This window comes from Bubalus bubalis, chromosome 1 (genome assembly GCF_019923935.1).
Source record: "Bubalus bubalis isolate 160015118507 breed Murrah chromosome 1, NDDB_SH_1, whole genome shotgun sequence".
In the NCBI taxonomy this organism is placed as follows: Eukaryota; Metazoa; Chordata; class Mammalia; order Artiodactyla; family Bovidae; genus Bubalus; species Bubalus bubalis.
In genome coordinates this window covers 43,740,706-43,762,060 of record NC_059157.1, presented here as the reverse complement: position 1 = coordinate 43,762,060, position 21,355 = coordinate 43,740,706, and the positions used below count along the sequence as shown (strand labels likewise).

Below are 21,355 nucleotides of genomic sequence, written 5' to 3'. Positions count from 1 at the left end.
CTAGGTTGTCATTGTCTTATTATCAGCATCTGGAGAACATGTTTCTCCGTCAGCCCGGCAGAGGAAAGGGGGTTTCTGCTGTCCGTCAGCTGCATTTCTCTACACAAGTTTTTTTCACCTTTTTTGCACTTTGGGATCTTCTCCTGGACTCGGTGTCCTGTAAAGCCCCAGCAGGCATTTGCTGAGTACGTGCTAGGAGCCGTCCCAGAGACTGCAGGTGGAGACACTGATGAGCGTACAGCACAAACACTGCAGGGATCTCAGAGTGGGTAAGACCAGGACAGAGGCATTTATAGTGAGTGAGGAACGTGCCTGTGGTAAGAGCAATGCAGACCCAGTGCTGTAGACACCCCGAAGTCCGGCAAATGCTGCCAGCAGTCTGAGAAGTCTTCCTGGTGGCGGCGGCATCTGGGCGGACCTTGAGGGCAGGTAGACCAGTCAGGCAGGCGGGCCAATATGAGGGCATGAGCAGGGGCAGAGTGCCAGGCCGGAGACCCTCCAGGAAGGCCCTCCCTCAGACATGGACTCTGCCCCTGCCGTGGGGAGCTTGGTCCCGACCTCCCGGAGCCCCTGGCTCTGTCATCCCTGGGGACATGCACGTGACACACGCCCTTCTCAAAGGTGGGGACGGCTTTGCATTTTCCTGGAGCTCTGCCCTGTCTTAGGCTCCTGGGCGATCACACTTGATACACTGACTGTCCACTGGCAGTGCCCAGACGTGCTGACCATCCACTGGCAGTGCCCGGATGCGCTGACCGTCCTCCAGCGGTGCCCGGATGCACTGAGCGTCTGCTGGTAGTGCCCAGCAGAAGCCTCGGCGGCGGGAGTCTGAAGGGGGGCAGTCTTCACGCACAGGGTGCTTCCACCCCTACTCACCCCTCTGCACAGCACAGCCTGTAAAACCCCGTGTGCCCTGACACTGCCCTCGGCCAGGCGGGGGGCCCCTCCCACAGACACCAGCTCAGTCACCGGGACTCTGCAGGGTTTTCCCACCACTGTTTCATAACTACGTGAAATCACATCTCTAGGAGCCTCAGATGCAAAGAGCAGCGAACAGGTCTACCCGAGCCTTTCTGTGATTTTTCTCATTTTCTTAATTACCCAGCTCTATTTTTTGTGGCAAAGGTGAGAGAACACTTAATTTGAATCTCAACTGCATGCTCCACACGTTAACCGAGCACCATATTGGTCACGTTTAAGTGATTCCCTAGTAATGTTTAAAGGTGCGGTAACTTTCCATTCCACTCCTCACTTTAAGCACAGGTACACGTTTCTTGGTTACTGTCTTTTTAAAGAGTTAAGATTAAATTAAATGGCTGTTGAACCAAAACCCTGAGCTCCAAATATTGAAATTTCCATTATGTGAGATAACTTTTCTCCCAAGCTATTATTTTATAACCACAGCTCACTGAATTGATCGAACAAATCAGATTCACTCAGCTCTCTACGGTTAATAAAAACATCATGAGAACTGTTAAATACTGGTATAAGTTAAGCCATGTTAAAGCAGGTTAATACATAAATAGATGCTCTGCAGGGACTGTAAACCACCACTACACTAGTGTTTTGCGGGGTTTGTGTTAATTATGTTAAACCAAATGGGTATGTGGCATAAAGTAAAAGCAAAAAAATAAAAATAAAAAAGGTATGTTTTCTGAAATGGAAGTTTCCAGAGCCACAAAGATCTTACTTAGCAGGTTTGTAAAAAGATGGATGGCCTGGGGAACTGAGCGCTGGGTCTTTGGAGAGGTACTGGGCTGCTCTGTTGCCCCCGAACAACTCTGCCCCAGAGCTGCTGATCTGAAGACCCCCCGGCCAGACGCACAGCACCAGGAGACATCATTATCTGGGGGTCCGCCATCCTCAGTTGCCACGTCATTGCCAGAGCTGGGGTTCGATGCTCGCGGCGGGTCTCCCAGACCTCCTTCCCTGGAGATGCCATGCTCTCTGGGTGGGGAGGCCTCCGGCTCAGGCAGGGTGCCGTTGGCGGTAATCACAGTGACCTGGGGGACTCGGGGACCAAGGCGGATGAGGAGGACGGGCCACAGGGAGACTGCCCTGGGCCTGCGGTTTGCCCGGGAGTCCACACACTGAAGGCCAGAAGCGGGGACGGCTCTGAGCGCCGCCGCTTCTGCTGGGGACCCCACCCGGTCACCCCGCAAGCCCGAGGCTGCCACTTCTGACAGCTGAGGGTGTGGTCAGCGCATGGGCCGCCCCAGCCACCGGCGCCGTGGCAAACCGAGCCTGAGAGGAAGCGTGTGCTCGAGAAACAGGAGGGTGACAAAGCCTGAGGCTTCACTGGGGGTTTGTGGACGCGCGCGTCCCCACGCCTGGGTCAGGAGGGAATCCAAAATCCACCGGGTCATGGATCTCCAAGTGACTACCTCAAACTGTGTGCAAATTCTAGAAAACCCCACCTCGAATTTCAAAAGAATAGTGTCAGTGTTGCCCTGGCACTTCATAGTAAATTTAGGTGGAGTTGGAAATTGTAGAACAGGCGTGAAAAATAAATTAAAGGAGCAAGTCAGTTAATCAAATTTCTCTGTACATCAAAGGCCTGGGTTGTCTCAGGTTCTTTGTAAATTTCCATTCTGATGAGCATGAGCCCTTATCTGTAGCTCTTGAAAGAAAGTGGCTAAACTATGACAGAATTAGAGAAGGATAGTAGAAAAGAATAAATTGAATTTTCGCTTCAAATTCTTTGCAATTATGGGAAGCTATTATTTACATTATAGGTATCAGATAGAACCATCCACATTGATGAGCACAAATCCCCTGCCATTAGCCATCAGGCCATTAGCTACACTCTGACATTCCTTACCTCTCTCAAGCAATAATCAATGTATACCCTTTATAATAAGTCTCCACCCAGACATCACCCCCTATCCACGTTGTGCTAACGTTTAACTGAAGTATTGTATATTAATACTTCCATTGAGGTGCATTTTAAGAAGGATGTGAAAAATGGGGACTAAAAGTCCAGCGTCACAGACGCTGAGGACGTCACACCTTACAGACGACCGCACTGTTGAGTTCCTCGTGCTGTTCATCTTTCTTATGAACCTGTGGAGTAAGATGTGTGTGACTCTGGAAAATTTTATTTCAGAAAGCACACTGTTTTGGGGAGTTTCTTTTTGTTTTACTTTGTGCCACTTACAATGCCATTTGGTTTAATTGATTGACTTTTTAATTACCACTTCAGGAAGCGTAGCGTCAGTGAAAAAAAAAAATGCATTTATATGTGAGTCACTTATATATATTCCTACAGTGACTATTTGGTAAAAACAAGTCTCTTTAAAGGTTTTCGTCAGTCCTGCAAGTTACAAGGGTTTACAAGTGGAAATCAAAATGTTCAGTTTGGGAACCAAAGTGTGAACCAGGTGGGAAGTATTTTCAGCCCTTCCAGTCTGTGCTCCGGCCCCTCTGCCTTCCTTCCCTGTGTCCCCTCCACTGCCCAGAGATGGGGGAGGTGAGCAGGCTGGGGGGCCAGGGGCCAAGGCCCCCTGCAGCCGGCGTCAGGACACTGACAAGACAGCTTTCTGTTTCGTTTAAGTCTGAAAGGATGCCGCGGTGTTACCTAGTGAACCCACTGGTATTAAAAGTTACAGTTTTAACTCTTCTTCACATTTTAGAAGCAACCGAGATTTGGGTGATATTAGACTCCAGTACTCTTGCCTGGAAAATCCCATGGATGGAGGAGTCTGGAAGTCTGCAGTCCATGGGGTCACTGAGGGTCGGACACGACTTTGCGATTTCACTTTTACTTTTCACTTTCATGCATTGGAGAAGGAAATGGCAACCCACTCCAGTGTTCTTGCCTGGAGAATCCCAGGGACGGGGGAGCCTGGTGGGCTGCCGTCTATGGGGTCGCACAGAGTCGGACATGACTGAAGTGACTTAGCAGCAGCAGCAGCAGGGAAGTATTGGTTTCTTAGGAAGGGCTGTGGCTCTGTGGTTGTGCAGGGTGCTGGCGAGCGAGGTGCTGACTACAGTTCATCTCCAAGAGGGTCAGAAAAACACACACACAGAGATGGTGATTCCAAGTGATGGAGCAGAGGTGCTGGTGGTACTTTGTTTCAAGTTCTCTGTGTGTGCAAGTCGTCACAATCAAGCTTTGGGGAACAGCAATCCAGACAAGTCAGAAAATGCAGGCAAACTCAGAAGCGTTTCAGGCCATTCACCCGCTCCCCGACCCCAGGAGAACACCACATGATGAACACGCCGTCCGGGGCCAGGTACTCACCCTGTAAGCACTATGGTGCCCTGGGCCTTCTGTTGCATGGCTGCTTTCTGTCCCAGTAGGACGCATCCTCGGCACCCCTCACAGACACGTTTGACTTCGAGGACTCCGGTTCCAGCTCATGGCGCTTGGCTGCCTGTGCACTGAGGCCCCCGCTGTGTCCATGGGCCCCACCCCCGGGGGAGGCCAGGAACCAGGGTCTCAGTGGCTTGTGGCCCAGGAGTCAGAGTCCTTGTGGCCGGTTTCTAGCTTGCCCTGAATGAGTCTCAACTCATTATTTTGGAGGCTGCCTATCAAAATTAGCAGTGTTTGGGGAAACTGGGGAGAAAGCTAGAGAAACTGAGTTTACCTCTCTGGACGGGGGCTGCACCCCTGTGGAAATGCCAGGTCCCGGGCCCCACCCCTCACCCCCTGAATCTGCCCATAGCCAGACCCCTGCCAAGTGACCCACGTGCTGAAGAGCCCTCTGGGCTCTTCTCCAGACTGAACCAAGTGTCCCAGGGTCAACAGTCCACAAGTACTGAAACACCCTGTTGGAGGTGACAGTTCAGTGTCCGCTTCATGCCAGACGAGCTCCAGGCTAAGACCTTTGCCTCGGAAGGCTCCCCTCTTCCCCGGGCTGGAGACAAGCTGGACCCACGTGTGACGTCAGGGGCTCTGTGTAGCTGGTTGTTATCTGTGCTGTACAGGTCTTGAAGGGGACTCGAGAGGACACACTTGCCCTCAGAGGGGAGTAGCTGGGGGTGGCCGCTTAGACCGAACCCCAGAGACAAGGGCCCAGGCACAGAGGCCAGAAGCGTTGGCCTCAGATTCCTAAGTGCCTCTGAAAATCATGGGAGTTTGGGTCTCCCAAAGCTGTTATTTCTGAAATGATGATGTTTGCACAGGCCAGGATTGGGGCAGAATGATGGGATATGAGGAGGCACTTGCAGGGAGTGGGCGGGGGGTTTCCCAAAATTTTCATGCCGGAAATCTTTCTTTTGCCCAGTTCGAATCCCTAAGTCATCACAACTATCCAGTAAGTGGTTAAATCCTTTCCATTGACAAAGCTGTATGACTTACTTTTTTAAAGCACCCTTTGATTAATTACTTTTAAAAAGTAAGTAATACAGCTTTGTCAGTGGAAAGGATTTAACCACTTACTGGATAGTTGTGATGACTTAGGGATTCGAACTGGACAAAAGAAAGATTTCCAGCATATTAATTATGGACTTCCCTAGTGGCTCAGACAGTAAAGCGTCTGTGTACAATGCGGAAGACCTGGGTTCGATCCCTGGGTCGGGAAGATTCCCTGGAGAAGGAAATGGCAACCCACTCCAGTACTCTTGCCTGGAAAATCCCATGGACAGAGGAGCTTGGTGCAGGCTACTGTCCACGGGGTAGCAAAGAGTCGGGCACGACTGAGCCACTTCACTTTCACTTTCACTTTGATTAATTAAGATCTTACAACTTGAGATCGTTCGTAGATTAAACTGACCCTCGCTGCTCCTGACAGCCCTGGTGAGCTGGCCCCCAGGTGTCTGAGGCAGGATGTCCTCACGCACCCTTCCTGATGTGAGGGGCCAGGGTCCCTGCCACCCAACTGACCCCTGGAGGGCTGGGCAGGCTAGAGGACCTTTCAAAGGTAAATTTCCCCCCACACTGAGGTGTCCCGATAGTCAGTATTTGGTCATCTTTGAATTTCTTTCATGGATCAGGATGGACCAGATGGAAAGAGGGCTCAATGGTGGCCATTCCACATAGTAAGCTCAAAGTTTTCACCTCCGGTGACCGAGGATAACAGCGTCCCAGGTGACTCAGTGGTAAAGGACCCACCTGCCAATGCAGGAGACAAGGGTTCGATCCCTGAGTAGGGAAGATCCCCTGAAGGACAGCATGGTGACCCTCTCCGGTGTTCTTGCCTGGAGAATCCCACAGACAGAGGCACCTAGGGGGCACAGTCCGTGGGGCCGCAGTCGGACACGACCGCATGCACGCGAGGACGTGGAGCCGCAGCGGGAAGGCCACCTAGCGTGGCACCCCTCTCCTGGCCCCCGCGGACCCACCCATAACCCTGTGTGTGTCCACAGTCCTTGGCAAGATCCGGAGTGCCGTGGGGAGCGCCCAGCTGCTGATGTCCCAGAAGTTCCAGCAGTTTTACTGGCTCTGCCAGCAGAACATGGTGAGTGCCCCCTCAAGACCCTTGGGCACGGGTCAGCAGGCTAGGTGACCGCTCTCTCCGCCCTCACCTCTGCCCTGTCCGCTGTGAAGGACCGCTCCGGGAGCGCGGCCTGGTGAAGCAGGGGGATGCACACAGCTCCAGGGGCCAAAGCAGAGAGGCCTCGGCTGTGGGCGAGGGAGGGGCGTGGTGGGCAGAGGGTGGCGGGCACCCAGCCACGAGAGTGTCCTTGGCCACCGGCCTGCCCCTGGGGACCCCGGGCAGGGGGACAGGTGTGAATCGTGTCATGGGGATGTCACAGTGAAGCAGCACCAGGAGGTGGATCCAGTAGAAACACGTGAGCAACCACACTGAGAGAGACCGGCAGGGGCTTCCAGGAGCAGTCCCGGCTGTGTGTTACAGTCAGGAGTGAACTGAAATACCATGAACTAAGTTAGGAAATACGGTTGGCACTAAACTTGGTCCTGATCCTCCTGAAAATCAAAGGGAATATATATATACCTTATATAGAAGAAGGCAATGGCAACCCACTCCAGTACTCTTGCCTGGAAAATCCCGTGGACGGAGAAGCCTGGTAGGCTGCAGTCCATGGGGCCGCGTAGAGTCAGACACGACTGAAGCAACTTAGCAGTAGCAGCAGCAGCATACACATATATATATTCTAACATGAATACTTACATATATAAATATTCAGTTCAGTTCAGTTCAGTCGCTCAGTCGTGTCGACTCTTTGCGACCCCATGAATTGCAGCACTCCAGGCCTCCCTGTCCATCACCAACTCCCAGAGTTCACTCAAACTCATGTCCATCGAGTCAGTGATGCCATCCAGCCATCTCATCCTCTGTCGTCCCCTTCTCCTCCTGCCCCCAAGCCTTCCCAGCATCAGGGTCTTTTCCAATGAGTCAACTCTTCACATGAGGTGGCCAAAGTATCAGAGTTTCAGCCTCAGCATCATTCCTTCCAATGAACACCCAGGACTGATCTCCTTAGGATGGAGTGGTTGGATCTCCTTGTAGTCCAAGGGACTCTCAAGAGTCTTCTCCAACACCACAGTACAAAAGCATCAATTCTTTGGCGCTCAGCTTTCTTCACATTCCAACTTTCACATCCATACATGACCACAGGAAAAACCATAGCCTTGACTAGACAGACCTTTGTTGGCAAAGTAATGTCTCTGCTTTTGAATATGCTATCTAGGTTGGTCATAACTTTCCTTCCAAGGAGTAAGCGTCTTTTAATTACATGGCTGCAGTCACCATCTGCAGTGATTTTGGAGCCAAAAAAAATAAAGTCTGACTCTGTTTCCACTGCTTCCCATCTATTTCCCATGAAGTGATGAGACCAGCTGCCATGATCTTCGTTTTCCGAATGTTGAGCTTTAAGCCAACTTTTTCACTCTCCACTTTCACTTTCATCAAGAGGCTTTTGAGTTCCTCTTCACTTTCTACCATAAGGGTGGTGTCATCTGCATATCTGAGGTGATTGATATTTCTGCCGGCAATCTTGATTCCAGCTTGTGCTTCTTCTAGCCCAGCATTTCTCATGATGTACTCTGCATATAAGTTAAAAACGCAGGGTGACAATATACAGCCTTGACGTACTCCTTTTCCTATTTGCAACCAGTCTGTTGTTCCATGTCCAGTTCTAACTGTTGCTTCCTGACCTGCATATAGGTTTCTTAAGAGACAGGTCAGGTGGTCTGGTATTCCCATCTCTTTCAGAATTTTCCACAGTTTATTGTGATCCACATAGTCAAAGGCTTTGGCATAGTCAGTAAAGCAGAAATAGATGTTTTTCTGAAACTCTCTTGCTTTTTCCATGATCCAGCGGATGTTGGCAATTTGATCTCTGGTTCCTCTGCCTTTTCTAAAACCAGCTTGAACATCTGGAAGTTCACATTTCACGTATTGCTAAAGCCTGGCTTGGAGAATTTTTAGCATTACTTTACTAGCATGTGAGATGAGTGCAATTGTGCAGTACTTTGGGCATTCTTTGGCATTGCCTTTCTTAGGGATTGGAATGAAAACTGACCTTTTCCAGTCCTGTGGCCACTGCTGAGTTTTCCAATTTTGCTGGCATATTGAGTGCAGCACTTTCACAGCATCATCTTTCAGGATTTGAAATAGCTCAACTGGAATTCCATCACCTCCACTAGCTTTGTTCATAGTAATGCTTTCTAAGGCCCACTTGACTTCACATTCCAGGATGTCTGGCTCTCGGTGAGTGATCACACCATTGTGATTATCTGGGTCGTGAAGATCTTTTTTGTGCAGTTCTTCTGTGTATTCTTGCCACCTCTTCTTAATATCTTCTGCTTCTGTTAGGTCCATACCATTTCTGTCCTTTATTGAGCCAATCTTTGCATGAAATGTTCCCTTGGTATCTCTGATTTTCTTGAAGAGATCTCTAGCCTTTCCCATTCTGTTGTTTTCCTCTATTTCTTTGCATTGATCACTGAGGAAGGCTTTCTTATCTCTTCTTGCTATTCTTTGGAACTCTGCATTCAGATGCTTATATCTTTCCTTTTCTCCTTTGCTTTTTGCTTCTCTTCTTTCCACAGCTATTTGTAAGGCCTCCCCTGACAGCCATTTTGCTTTTTTGCATTTCTTTTGCATGGGGATGGTCTTGATCCCTGTCTCCTGTACAATGTCACGAACCTCCATCCATAGTTCATCAGGCACTCTGTCTATCAATAAATATAAATATGTATCATAACACACATACGTTTTCCTTATCTGACCAAAGAAAGTACTCACCGATATTATTTTGGAGAAACAATAATTATTTGGAGAAAGTCATTGAAGAGCAACAGCTCAATGGTATTCACACTACTTTACAACCTCTTTTATGTATTTTTATTTATAATCCATACACTGACCTCTTTCAGACCAGACATTTTCATTAACACACAAGCAGCAGTTCATGGTGCCTCGGTCTTGTTTTGGTCTGTTCTTAAATTCACAAGGAGGCCTGTGAGTTTGCAGCATGTTCTTCCACACGTAGGCAGCCTAGCACGTCAGAGTTGCCAATTCATCCCTTTTCATCAGGATCATTAAAAAGAATGTTTTCTCCAATATTTTCCATTAATCCCATTCAAGTGCATCATGAGATTTAAAGTGTTAGCACCTGATCGCCTATGCCGTGAAGTTACAATCAACATTTAAGAGCGGGGAATAGGCAGGCTTCAGTTCAGTTCAGTCGCTCAGTCATGTCCAACTCTTTGTGACCCCATGAATCGCAGCACGCCAGGCCTCCCTGTCTATCACCAACTCCCGGAGTTCACTCAGACTCACGTCCATCGAGTCAGTGATGCCATCCAGCCATCTCATCCTCTGTCGTCCCCTTCTCCTCCTGCCCCCAATGCCTCCCCGCATCAGAGTCTTTTCCAATGAGTCAACTCTTCGCATGAGGTGGCCAAAGTACTGAAGTTTCAGCTTTAGCATCATTCCTTCCAAAGAAATCCCAGGGCTGATCTCCTTCAGAATGGACTGGTTGGATCTCCTTGCAGTCCAAGGGACTCTCAAGAGTCTTCTCCAACACCACGGTTCAAAAGCATGGATAGGCAGGCTTAGGGTCCCTCAAAGGAACGTGCAGTTGTAGAAACACTCGGCTCTCCCGTCCCCCAGGCGTGTCCTGCCCCCAGCTCTACCCCATCGCCATCTCTGAGGACTGATTGAGGCCACCAGAGGGCGTGGTCCCTGTTCCACTGAGCCGATGGGAGGGTTGTCCGTGTCTTCAGGAACCTCCATGTAGCACAGTAACAGTCTTCCAGCTGTGAGCAATGCACGTCTTCTCTGCCAGATATAGCTGGTATTAGACCTAAGAATTATCCAGCTTCACATCCTTGACACCTCTTACACACGTCAGATTGCACTTTGTGTTGGCCATAGGAGGTCTGGCATGACCGCTTCCTTTTCGTGTGCCCTCCATTGTACCAAAAGCCCCAGAGCACTTGGAGGAGGTTCCTGGGCTCTGGGCAGACCGTCAGCAGAGGGGCTGAAAGTGCCGGCAGGGCCCTGCTCATCAAAACCACACTGTCCTCGTTGGCAGCTCTAGTTCTAAGTCAAAGGAATGGCCCCAGGGAGTGAGTCAGACCCACTGGCTGTTGAGGATGGACTCTGGGAAGGGCCTGCCCTTGACACTAGCGGGTGGACCCCTGTGGCCCTAGGGCCAGCGGCTCAGCACCCCCAGAGCTGGGAGAGATGGAGTCACACACAGACCGCTGATCTAACGCTGCACTTGAATGAGACCACGGTCTCTCCTCAGCCCTTCTCAGGACACACAGGTCCCAGAGAATGTTCTAGAACACAGAGCATCTGAGCCCACATCCCAGGACCTCCCATGCTGGGGCCAGATAGCACCCTGGGGCCCTGCATGCAGTCAACAGGGATGAACAGCTCTGTGCACTTGCTGGGGGAGGAGACTGGCCTGGCCCACCTTGATGTGACAGATGAGGCTTACAAACAGACCAGGGCGTGGGAGTGTCCAGGGACACAGACATAGCCACACCTCCCAGAAAGGAGTAGAGGACACAGAGCAAGGCCCTGACCATGCTGGGGTCTACCATGACCATGGCCTCTGCCCCCCAGTGCCCAGAGCAGAGGCCCAGTGACCCTGGAGTTCACTCTTGGGCGACGTGATCCTCAGACACATGCAGGCCCTTCACACCTGCCCCTGTGGGGTGGGGAGGGGAGGAGGGGTCGCTGTGCCGGCTTCATCCTCCAGGAGGAGGACACGCGGCTCAGGACCCACTGTCGGGGAGGAGCACCCTGCCAGCCCCAGACATCCAGGGAGCCCCTGTTGGTCCCCCCAAACCCCATCACCTGCAAGGCACAGCTCAGAGCAAGGCCTTCACTGTTTTCCTTCACAAGCGGCAGCTGAGCTCAAACTCAGGCGAGTGCATGACAACCCAGGTCTGGCGACCTGACGAACCCTCCCACACCTGACCCTGACATGACCCTGACCCAACCCTGAGCCTGACCCTGACCCTGTATCTGACCCTGACCCTGACCCTGCACCTCGCTCTGACCCTGTACGTGACCCCATCCAACCCTGAACCTGTGCGCGACCCTGCACCTGCCCATCAGGCTCTTCGGTCTGCACACCAGGTCGCCCCCTGGTGGCTCAGTGGAGAATGGTCCTCACACAGTAAACGGCCGCCGGGGTTGCAATTCTCACTCAGAGCAGAAAATGAGGGCTTTGTGTGCAAGTGGCTCAGACGGCGATTCTGACCCCCTCCCAGCAGTTCAGCACAGCTGCCATCCGGTCACGTCGGGCAGGATGGACAGGGCCCAGAGAGTGGCCTAGTGGGTGTGGGCATGGAACAAGGACTAGACATCTGTGTCCTCCAGCATTCACACGTCGAGTCCTGGCCCCGGTGGGGGTGACAGGAGGGGTCTGTGGGGGAAAAGCTCACAAGGCTGGGGCTCCGTGAGTGGATCAGTGCCCTGATAAGCATGTGCAGGAGCAACCAGGACTGGAGGTCTGTGTCCCCAGCATTCACACATTGAATCCTGGCCCCGGTGGGGGTGACAGGAGGGGACTGTGGGGGGAAAGCTCACGAGGGTGGGGCTCCGTGAAATGGATCAGTGCCCTGATAAGCACATGCAGGAGCAAACGCGTCTTGGGGCCACATCCACCCTTGGCTGCCCATGCACCACTCGGTGGCGTCAGCTGTCCTCCCAGGGCAGGAACCTGACCTGCCAAGCCCTCCCTCCAAGCCAGGGCAACGGCATCCATGGTGCACACGTAGGGTGTCTCTGACCTTCAGAAGCAGGGCTGAGACCCCTCAGAGGACAGAAGGAAACAGGCCCCACCTCCCCAGTGCCCCCCACCACCAGCACCACCACAGATCCTGCCCAGGAACCCCACAGGCGCCCAGAACCAGAGGGCCTCAGCTGCCAGAACTGTCCAGGCATCAAAACCATAACAGGCGCCACCATCCCCAGGTTCCATCTTCTCCCAGTTGTGTTGAGATACAATGAACATGCAGCACTGGATAAGTGTAGGGGTACAGAAGCGTGATCTGACTGGTATCATGAAATGATTGCCACCATAATCTTAGAGAACATCCATCACGTCTTGTGGGTACACAAAGAGGTAGAAAAAGGTAATTTTCCTTGTGGTGAGAGCCTTCAGGATTTACTGTCTTAACAGCTTTCATATTAGGAACAGCAGTGCAGACTGTATTTATCGTGCTGTACCTCACATTCTTAGTATTGGTGTATCCTGTTATTAGAAGTTCGTATCTTTGGCCACCTTCATTGCGTTCCCCCTCCTCCCACCCCACCCCTGCCTCTAGTAACCACAAATCTGGTCCCTTTTTCTATGAGTTTGCTTCTTTATTTTTTGAAATGCAGCACCATGTTAGTTCCTGATGCACAGCATAGTGATTTGATGTTTCAAACTGATCAACACGGTAAGTCTAGTTACAACATGTCACCATACAAAGAGGCTGCACAATTATTCCTGGATTCCCCACACTGTAAGTTTCATTCCCATGACTCTCTTATTTTGCAGCTGGCAGTCCGTACCTCCTTATCTCCTGAACTTATTTCTCACCCCCATCCCCAGTTCCCTCTGCAAACACCTGTTTGTTCTCTGTATCTATGACTCTGTTTCCGTCGTGTTATGTTTGTTCATTTGTTTTGATTTTTAGGTTCAACATACAAGTGAAGTCATACAGCATTTTTCTTTTTCTGTCTGACTTACATGTTATCGCAGATTTCAAGATTTCATTCTTTGTTACACTGGAGTAGTATTTCAGTATATATATGCATGACATCCTCTCTGCTGAAGGACACTTTGGCTGCTTCCATGTCTCGCTATTGTAAATAGTTTTGCAGTGAATGTGGGAGTGCATGTGTCTTTTTGAATTAGTGTTTCATTTCTTTGGATAACACCCAAGAGTGCACCGTTGGGTTGTGTGCTGGCTGCATGTTGAATTTGTGAGGATACTCCATACTGTTCTCCATAGTGGCCGCACCAGTCTGTGTTCCCACCAGCAGCACACAAGGGCTCCCTTCTCTCTGCATCCTCAAAACCTTGTTACTTCCTGTCTGATGATGGCCACTGGGACAGGTGCAAGGTGAGACCGCACTGTGGTTTTGCTGTGCATTTCTCTGATGATTAGTGATGCCGAGCATCTTTTCATGTGCCCGGTGATCCTCTGCCCATTTTTCAACCACGTTAATATACATTTTTTGAGCCATTGTAAATTCACAGCAAAACTGGGTGGAAAATACAGAGAAAATGCCACGTACTCCCGGTTGCCACACACCAGCCCCACCACTATCAGCATCCCCAGCAGACGGGCCGTGTGTCACGACTGATGAACCCGCACAAACCATCACCATCACCATCACCACGAGTCCACGATTTCCATCAGGGCTCACTCTTGCTGTTGGACAGTCTGTGGATTTAGACAAATATATGACACGTGTCTACCAGGACAGTGACACGCAGAGCGGCCTCACAGTCCTGAAAATCCTCTATGCTGCCCCTGGTCACCCCTTGTCTTCCCTCAGCCCCTAGCCACCTCTCATCTTTTTACTGTCTCTGTAGTTGTGCCCTCTCCAGCATGTCCTACAATTGGAATCACACACAATGCAGACTTTTAAGATCTGTTGGTGTTCAATTGCTCAGTCATGTCCAACTCTTAGAGACCCCACGGACTGCAGCACGCCAGGCTTCCCTGTCCTTCACCATTTCCCAGAGCTTGCTCAAACTCATGTCCATCGAGTCGGTGATGCCATCCAATCATCTTGTCCTCTGTCGGCCCCTTCTCCTTCTGCCTTCAATCTTTCCCAGCATCAGGGTCTTTTCTAATCAGTTGGCTCTTCACATCAGGTGGCCAGAGAATTGGAGCTTCAGCTTCAGCATCAGTCCTTCCAATGAATATTCAGGACTTATTTCCTTTAAGATGGACTGGTTTGATCTCTTCACAGTCCAAGGGACTCTCAAGAGTCTTCTCCAACACCACAGTTCAAAAGAATCAATTCTTCTGCACTCAGCTTTTTTTATGGTCCAACTCTCACATCCAAACATGACTACTGGAAAAACCATAACTTTCCCTAGATGAACCTTTGTTGTCAAAGTAATGCCTTTGCTTTTTAATATGCTGTCTAGGTTAGTCATAGCTTTTCTTTCAAGAAGCAAGGGTCTTTTAATTTCAAAGCTGTAGCCACCATCTGCAGTGATTTTGGAGCCCCCCAAAATAAAGTCTGTCACTGTTTCCCTTGTTTCCCCATCTATTTGCCATGAAGTGATGGGACTGGATGCCATGATCTTTGTTTTTTGAATGTTGAGTTTTAAACCAGCTTCTTCACTCTCATCTTTCACTTTCATCAAGAGGCTCTTTAGTTCTTCTTCACTTTCTGCCATAAGGGTGGTGTCATCTGCATATCTGAGGTTATTGATATTTCCCCTGGCAATCTTGATTTCAGTTTGTACTTCATCCAGCCCAGCATTTCTCTTAATGTATTCTGCATTTAAGTTAAATAAGCAGGGTGACAATATACACCCTTGATGTACTCCTTTCCTGACTTTTGAACCAGACTGTTATTCCATGCCCAGTCCTAACTGTTGCTTCTTAACCTGCATACAGGTTTCTCAGGAGGCAGGTCAGGTGTCATGGTATTCCCATCTCTTGAAGAATTTTCCAGTTTGTTGTGATCCACAGTCAAAGACTTTGGTGTAGTCAATGAACCAACCAGGTGTTCTGGAATTCTCTTGCTTTCTCTATGATCCAACAGATGTTGTCAGTTTGATCTCTGGTTCCTCTTCCTTTTCTAAATCCACCTTGAACATATAGAAGTTCTCGGTTCACATACTGTTGAAACCTAGCTTGGAGAATTTTGAGCATTACTTTGCTAGCATGTGAAATAAGTGCAGTTGTGAGGTAGTATGAACATTCTTTGACATTGCCCTTTTTGGGGATTGGAATGAAAACACATTTTCCAGTACTGCTGGAGTTTTCCAAATTTGCTGACATATTGAGTACAGCACTTTAACAGCATCATCTTTTAGGATTTGAAATAGCTCAGGTGGAATTCCATCACAGATTTTTTTAACTGTCAGCAAACACTCACGTAAACCGTCACTAGATCCTCATGGGTCCTCAGGAGCATGTGCACCCAATTCTAATTACGGAGGCTTCTCCCAGACCCCCCTCATTGGAAAAAGCAGCCCCTTCCCCCTGCCCTGCCCAGAGGTCTCCACGGCTCTAACTGTGCATGTGTCCGGCAGGACCCCAGCGCCATGCCCAGGCCCACCTCCCAGGATCTGGCCGGCTACTGGGACATGCTGCAGCTGTCCGTTCAGGATGTCAGCATGAAGTTCGATGAGTTGCACCAGCTGAAGCTCACCGACTGGAAAGTAGTCGAATCCCCGGAGAGGAAGGTAAGCCCCTGCTGCATCCCCACACTGAGCTCACCGCCCCCATCCCTGCCCACAATCCCTGCACGTGGTCCAAGTACCATGTTACCATGCGTGTCTCAGTCTGCAGTTAACAGGACAGGATCTGATATCACACCTAAACCCATGTCTGCACAACCAGGCTGGTGCTAGAGTCATCAGCGCGTATAGTAAGTCCCTTTCTTGCTGACAATTCCGAGAAGACACCAACAGAACCCACGTGTGAATTTGCAGTCGCGTTTCCTGGCGGGCCCGTCCTCTGAATTATTACCATCGCCACCACCCTCTGTGTGGACTGCACTGTGGTGGTTCCCACAGGCTTCAGGTTGCTTACAGTGATGCCTGTGGAGATGAGAAACACTGTAAACTTCACTGAACACTTCAAGGATGTACACTTCCTATAGAGCTGGCCCTGAGATAGGCTGAAAATGCCCATTAAGTTTGACCTGTGATTTCAGCTCTTCCCTTTAAGTATCATCTTCTCTAGGGCTGAGAAATAAGTGTGAATTAGCTATAAAGACATTGACTTCCTGACGCATCTTAGAGAAGTTCTCCAGGATAATAATCTGATTTTCTTAGACAGACATTATCAATCAAAATAAAGACAATTGATCCGAGATACTTTGGGGCAGGGGAGTAGCTGAGGGTTGTACATCTAGATAATTAGCACGCAGACCATCATCATCCTTTTTCCCTAAAACATGCCTCCCGTGGTCCAGGTTGGAGACCATCGCTCGATCACAGGTGCTGACAAAGCCCTTGTCACTGCAGACGGGGGCGGAGGGGCGTACAAACGACCAGGTTGTGCATGAGTAAGTCCAGGAGGTCTATGGTTTGGTCATGAATGAAGGTGATCATAAGTAATGATTCCCAGTGAAAAAGTTATTCTAGGAAACCACTAAAAATCCAACTTTTAAACTAGCCTGAAGACACGTAAAAGCCCTTCCCATTTTCCATTCTTCTGTACCTGACCACTAATATCACCCTGTACCCAACTCTACATAGCGGGTAGTCCTCAGAGTGAACACGGTGTCCTGCTGAGGGCACCGCACCCTGTCCGGGAGGCGAGCAGCCCTGGAACGCAGCCCAAGCTCCGCATCCTGCCCCCCGGGCCCAGGTCCTTGCAGATCTGCAGGGCCACCGCCCCACCCCAACCCCCACCCCAGCTGCAGAAAGGCTGTGAGCCTAGGTGGACTCAGTGTGAAGGGAGGCTCCCACAAGGGCTGGTTTCACTGCTACATGTTTCAGAGGCCCCACAGGCGTGCAAAGAGACAAGTACAGTCCCTCACTCAGGGCAAGAGTTACATTCTGAAATAGCTGGAAGTCTTGGCAAAGTAATTACCCCTACTGACCCCTGCCATCAAGTCGGGAAGGACATTGCTTCTGGCCCTAAGAACAAAGTTCCAAACACCGAGATTATCTTCCTGCCAAAAACAGTAGGACAGACGTCGGGTTCTGCCGTGTGTGCACTGAACCCGCCATGGTGGCCAGGCCTGGGCACCATGGTGCCTTCGGGTCCTTTAGGAGGCTGAAAGGGAAAGCACAAATGAATGTTTCCCCCAGCAGCTGGGCACGTGCTCAGAAAAGGCCACGCCCCTTTTGAGCAAGGACTCCGTGTGACCCTCCCTCCTGCCTGGGCAGGTCTGGTGTGTGATCCCAGCCCAGCAAACAGAGGGCGCGAGGGGGGACGCAGGCCTCTCCCGTGCCCGGGGCACTTGCCAGCTCCCGGTGTTCCTTTGCTGCGGAATCGGACAGTCTCTCTCTTTCTGGAAAAGGCGTGCTCGGATCTTGGGGTTGTGTTATTCACATCCGATTCCCATGCAAGTGAAAAGCCGTAGGTAGTTAATGTCGAGGGGTCTGAAGCCCGTGGCAGAGGATTAGAGGTGGTTTCCATGCAGTCTGTTGAATAGATTAGTGTCTCAAGCTGTCAGGGGGCGTCGTGCAGGCCCCCGTGAAGGTTAGCAGGTGTGCGTTTGTGAGGGAGCGTTCACCCAGCAGCAGGGGCAGAACGGTGCCACAACCAAGACCGAGGCCCAGGTTCACGTGCCCAGAGGCTTCCTGCCCGGGGAACCGGGCGGCACCGTGGGGGGTGGGCGGGGGTGGGCGGGGGTGGGCGGCGGGGAGGGCCAGGCTCTCTGACCCCCACTCTTGACTTGTGATGCTTTTCAGGAAGAAAGAAAGGTCCCCCCTCCAATACCAAAGAAGCCCCCCAGAGGGAAACTCCCCATCACCAGAGAGAAGTCTCTGGACCTGCCGGACAGACAGCGGCAGGAGGCGCGGAGGCGGCTGGCGGCGGCCAAGAGGGCGGCGTCCTTCCGCCAGAGCTCGGCCAGCGAGCGGGCCGACAGCATCGAGATCTACATCCCCGAGGCCCAGACGCGGCTCTAGGGCGGGGCCATACCCCGCCCCGCGGAGCCTTAGCCGCGCCGAGCGCCACCCCCTCGTCACTCCCGTCTCATTCCTCCAGCGAGTCCGCCCCGCCGTCATGTTTGTGCCATAAACACCCTGGAGCGCCCGGACGTCCGAGCTCACGGCCACAGCGACTTCTCCCAGACTGCCCGGATGCCCACCCCCGGGGCCGGAGCGGCGTGGGGACCCCTGACGCACCCCTCTGTTCCCAGAGGGGGTCGAGGAAACCGCTTGAGATGGAACCCAGTTCACACTTTGTTATTTATATTTTTATAAAATCGTGTGATATTAGAGGCGAGAATAACAAACAACTGTGAAAGGGTGTGTCTCAGCACTCTCAAGGCATTAGATACCCCAAGAGAAGGTGCTACAGCTTGAGTGCAGGAAAGGAAGACCCCCACCCCGCGGCCTGGGGTCCCTGTGCCCTGAACCCGGCGACCCTTCACATGGTTCCTGTGCCAAGTCCATGGTGATGAGGAGTCGTCTCTGCAGCCACCAAGCTCCCCGTCTCGCGCTTCTCTGGAAACCTGGGGTGGAAGTCCACCTCTGCCCCCGCAAACTCAGCACAGCATCTCCACGGCCAGAAGTCAGCTGAATGTCCATCCACACAGGGAGAGACAGACGGAAACAGAGAGTCTTAAGAGAGGTCGACTCTTCTGTAGCAGGGGTACAAAGAGAACACACTTGTCTTTAATCAGATAAAAGAGTCGTTTATTTTTTATCCCTTTGTAACTTAAACTATCACCCACGGTTCTGTCTCTAAGTTTCACCCTTTATGCTCCATGTGATTTTTTTTTATAGATGTATATATATTCTCAAATGCTCTATCAGTTGACTTTCCAGGGTATCCTTTAAAAAACAAAAAACAAAACAAAAAAAGTTTGCTTGTTTAAAATGACAGTTGTGATGCTGTAAAAAGTTTAAGAAATATGAATGTGTGTGGTAAGTATATCTCAGTTTAAATGGTAAAGAAGAAATGTGGTTTACATTGTATTTTTCCAGAATTCTTTTGTTCTATGCAGTACAGCTGAAGTCCAGAATATATTTCTTGCCTGTTTTTGACATGACAAAAAAAAAAAAAAAGGTCACATTGTGCTTTCCAGCTGTGGACTTTCAGAAAAGTAATTTGTTTTCGTGAGTCTGATTGGCAAGGAGAAAAATAGGAAGGTCTCTAATGGAAGGTTTTCCATTCATCTCGTTAAATTTAGATGCCGGGACCATTGTTCCAACTGGATGGTTGTGTGTCTGTTGAGACACCACCTGAAAGGAAGCGCCCATGGACTTACCCACTTGACCCCAGACTAGAGTCCTCGCTGTGACTCCAGGTAAAAGCAGGGGCCACAGCGTTTCCGCGGGACGCCGTGTGCCCCGCAGCCCTGGGAGTGCGGGCCCCCAGCCCAGCAGCACAGACCCCCCTCCATAGCACTTTGTTTTCCTGTTTGACTCGCACTTTAAGACGCACCGCCCTCCACGCCTCTGGCGTGAGAGCCCCGGCGGCGTCCTTGCACAGGCAGGCGCCTGCCGCCCGCCGCGTCTCTCTTCCTCATAGTCCACATTCCACGAAGCATGGGGTTCGTAGGAGCACAGGTGATAGCAAAGCATGTATAGCTTCACAGTTTTACTTTTTTAAAGCTGAGTAGTTAAGAAGTCCCTGTAAGAACAAAACCCTGTAAATGGAACCTCATATCTGGTATATATTTTACCAAACAGCCTTAAAATATATTTGGAAGCAAAAATCAGTACGAATGTATATCCTTGAAAAATGCAAAAAAAAAAAAAAAAAAAAAAACACCCTGAAATATTCTTCTATAAATGAGCCCTATTTCCCCAGAGTATTCTAAGCATTTTTTTCTACCTAAATAAATACCTAAATCCTGAGTAGTATACAATAAAGATGCTTCTTCCTATATTTAGTATACTCTGTTAAAGACAAATGTATTTGCAAGCATTGGCATTTTAGACTTTAAACATGATGTGTTATTAAGACGAACAGCTCTCTAGAAATAACCACAGGAAATTGGGTGTGACTCCCGACGAGGGGAGATGTAAAATGCAAACGTGCTTGCAGCCTCCTCAGGTGTGCCTCACCTGGAAGCTGATGGGTTTTATCTCATTTCCTTGAACTTGTACAAAATGGCTATCAACCAACTATAAAATTAGACAACAATGATTCTAGATCCCAGATTCTCTGATCCCCACTTAAAAGCACTCACTGAATTTGGATTAATGTTTTTATGTTTTGTATACTCATTTTTTTATCTTAAACCCCCCCAAAATCTTGACCTGAACCATCCATAGGTGAGCAGATTCACCAAACTAAATTGGACATCGGTTGTTGGTTGGAGGTGGGGAGCGTGTACGAGCCCCTGTTTGATCCTCGTTGTTCCAAAGAAGGTTGTGGGGGGTGGGGGCGGTGTGCGTGCAGCGGCGTCGATGGAGTGTCACCGTGTGTGGGACACGACCAAGTGCAATACAGCCGTTCTCGTGGTGACATCCCGTCATGAAAGGCAGATGATAAGCCATGTTTACACGTTGTACATGTAAAGAGAAATAAAACTGTTTATACTACTTGTGTTCCTGCATCGCACGAGCTGTTACAGCCACGCCTGCGGGCACAGAGCACGCAGCTACCCGCAACCATTTCGTCCTGTCGTGGGTGCAGTTCCCCAAAAGACGATCTTCAGGCTTGAGAACATGGTTGAAAACGATAACACACCACATTCTAGGAACATCTGCGATGGAAAGGAAGCGCCACGTTGTCTGTGATCACACACTTCCCTTCCCGGGAGATACGGCCCGTGCCCATCATAACCAGGTGCCCTGTAGAATCATGTTCCTCACGACCAACACACAGATGTTGCCGTGCTGACGGCCCCATGTAACTTTCAGAACACAAAGTATGATAAACAGGGTCCTAGTGTCTAAGAAAACCCAGAAGAGGCACATCTCACCTGCTCACAAATGCGCTTTTGGTGTGATTCATCGCATACGTCCTCACTGGTTACAGTTGTCTTTAACGTGAGAGAGTTGTTAGTGACAGCTGTTACCATTGTTTCTCAGCAAATTGATGGGACCATCTTAGAATGAGGGGTGAAGAGTTGAACTGTGGTATGATACCAAAATATTACATTTT

At 50.3% G+C, this 21,355-nt stretch overlaps 1 protein-coding gene across 7 annotated transcripts in view; it reads left to right on the top strand.

Moving 5' to 3' along the window:
- The window catches only part of DLGAP2 (DLG associated protein 2), a 635,944-nt gene extending 615,154 nt beyond the window's left edge, over positions 1-20,790 (top strand). For all 7 annotated transcript variants that reach the window (XM_044939120.2, XM_044939128.2, XM_044939133.2 and 4 more), the window contains 3 exons: positions 6,310-6,401; positions 15,646-15,798; positions 17,983-20,790. In XM_044939120.2, coding sequence (XP_044795055.1) covers positions 6,310-6,401; positions 15,646-15,798; positions 17,983-18,201 — 464 coding nt within the window. In that variant the 3' untranslated portion in view covers positions 18,202-20,790. The remainder of the gene's footprint in view (positions 1-6,309; positions 6,402-15,645; positions 15,799-17,982) is intronic.
- The last annotated feature ends 565 nt before the right edge of the window (positions 20,791-21,355 follow it).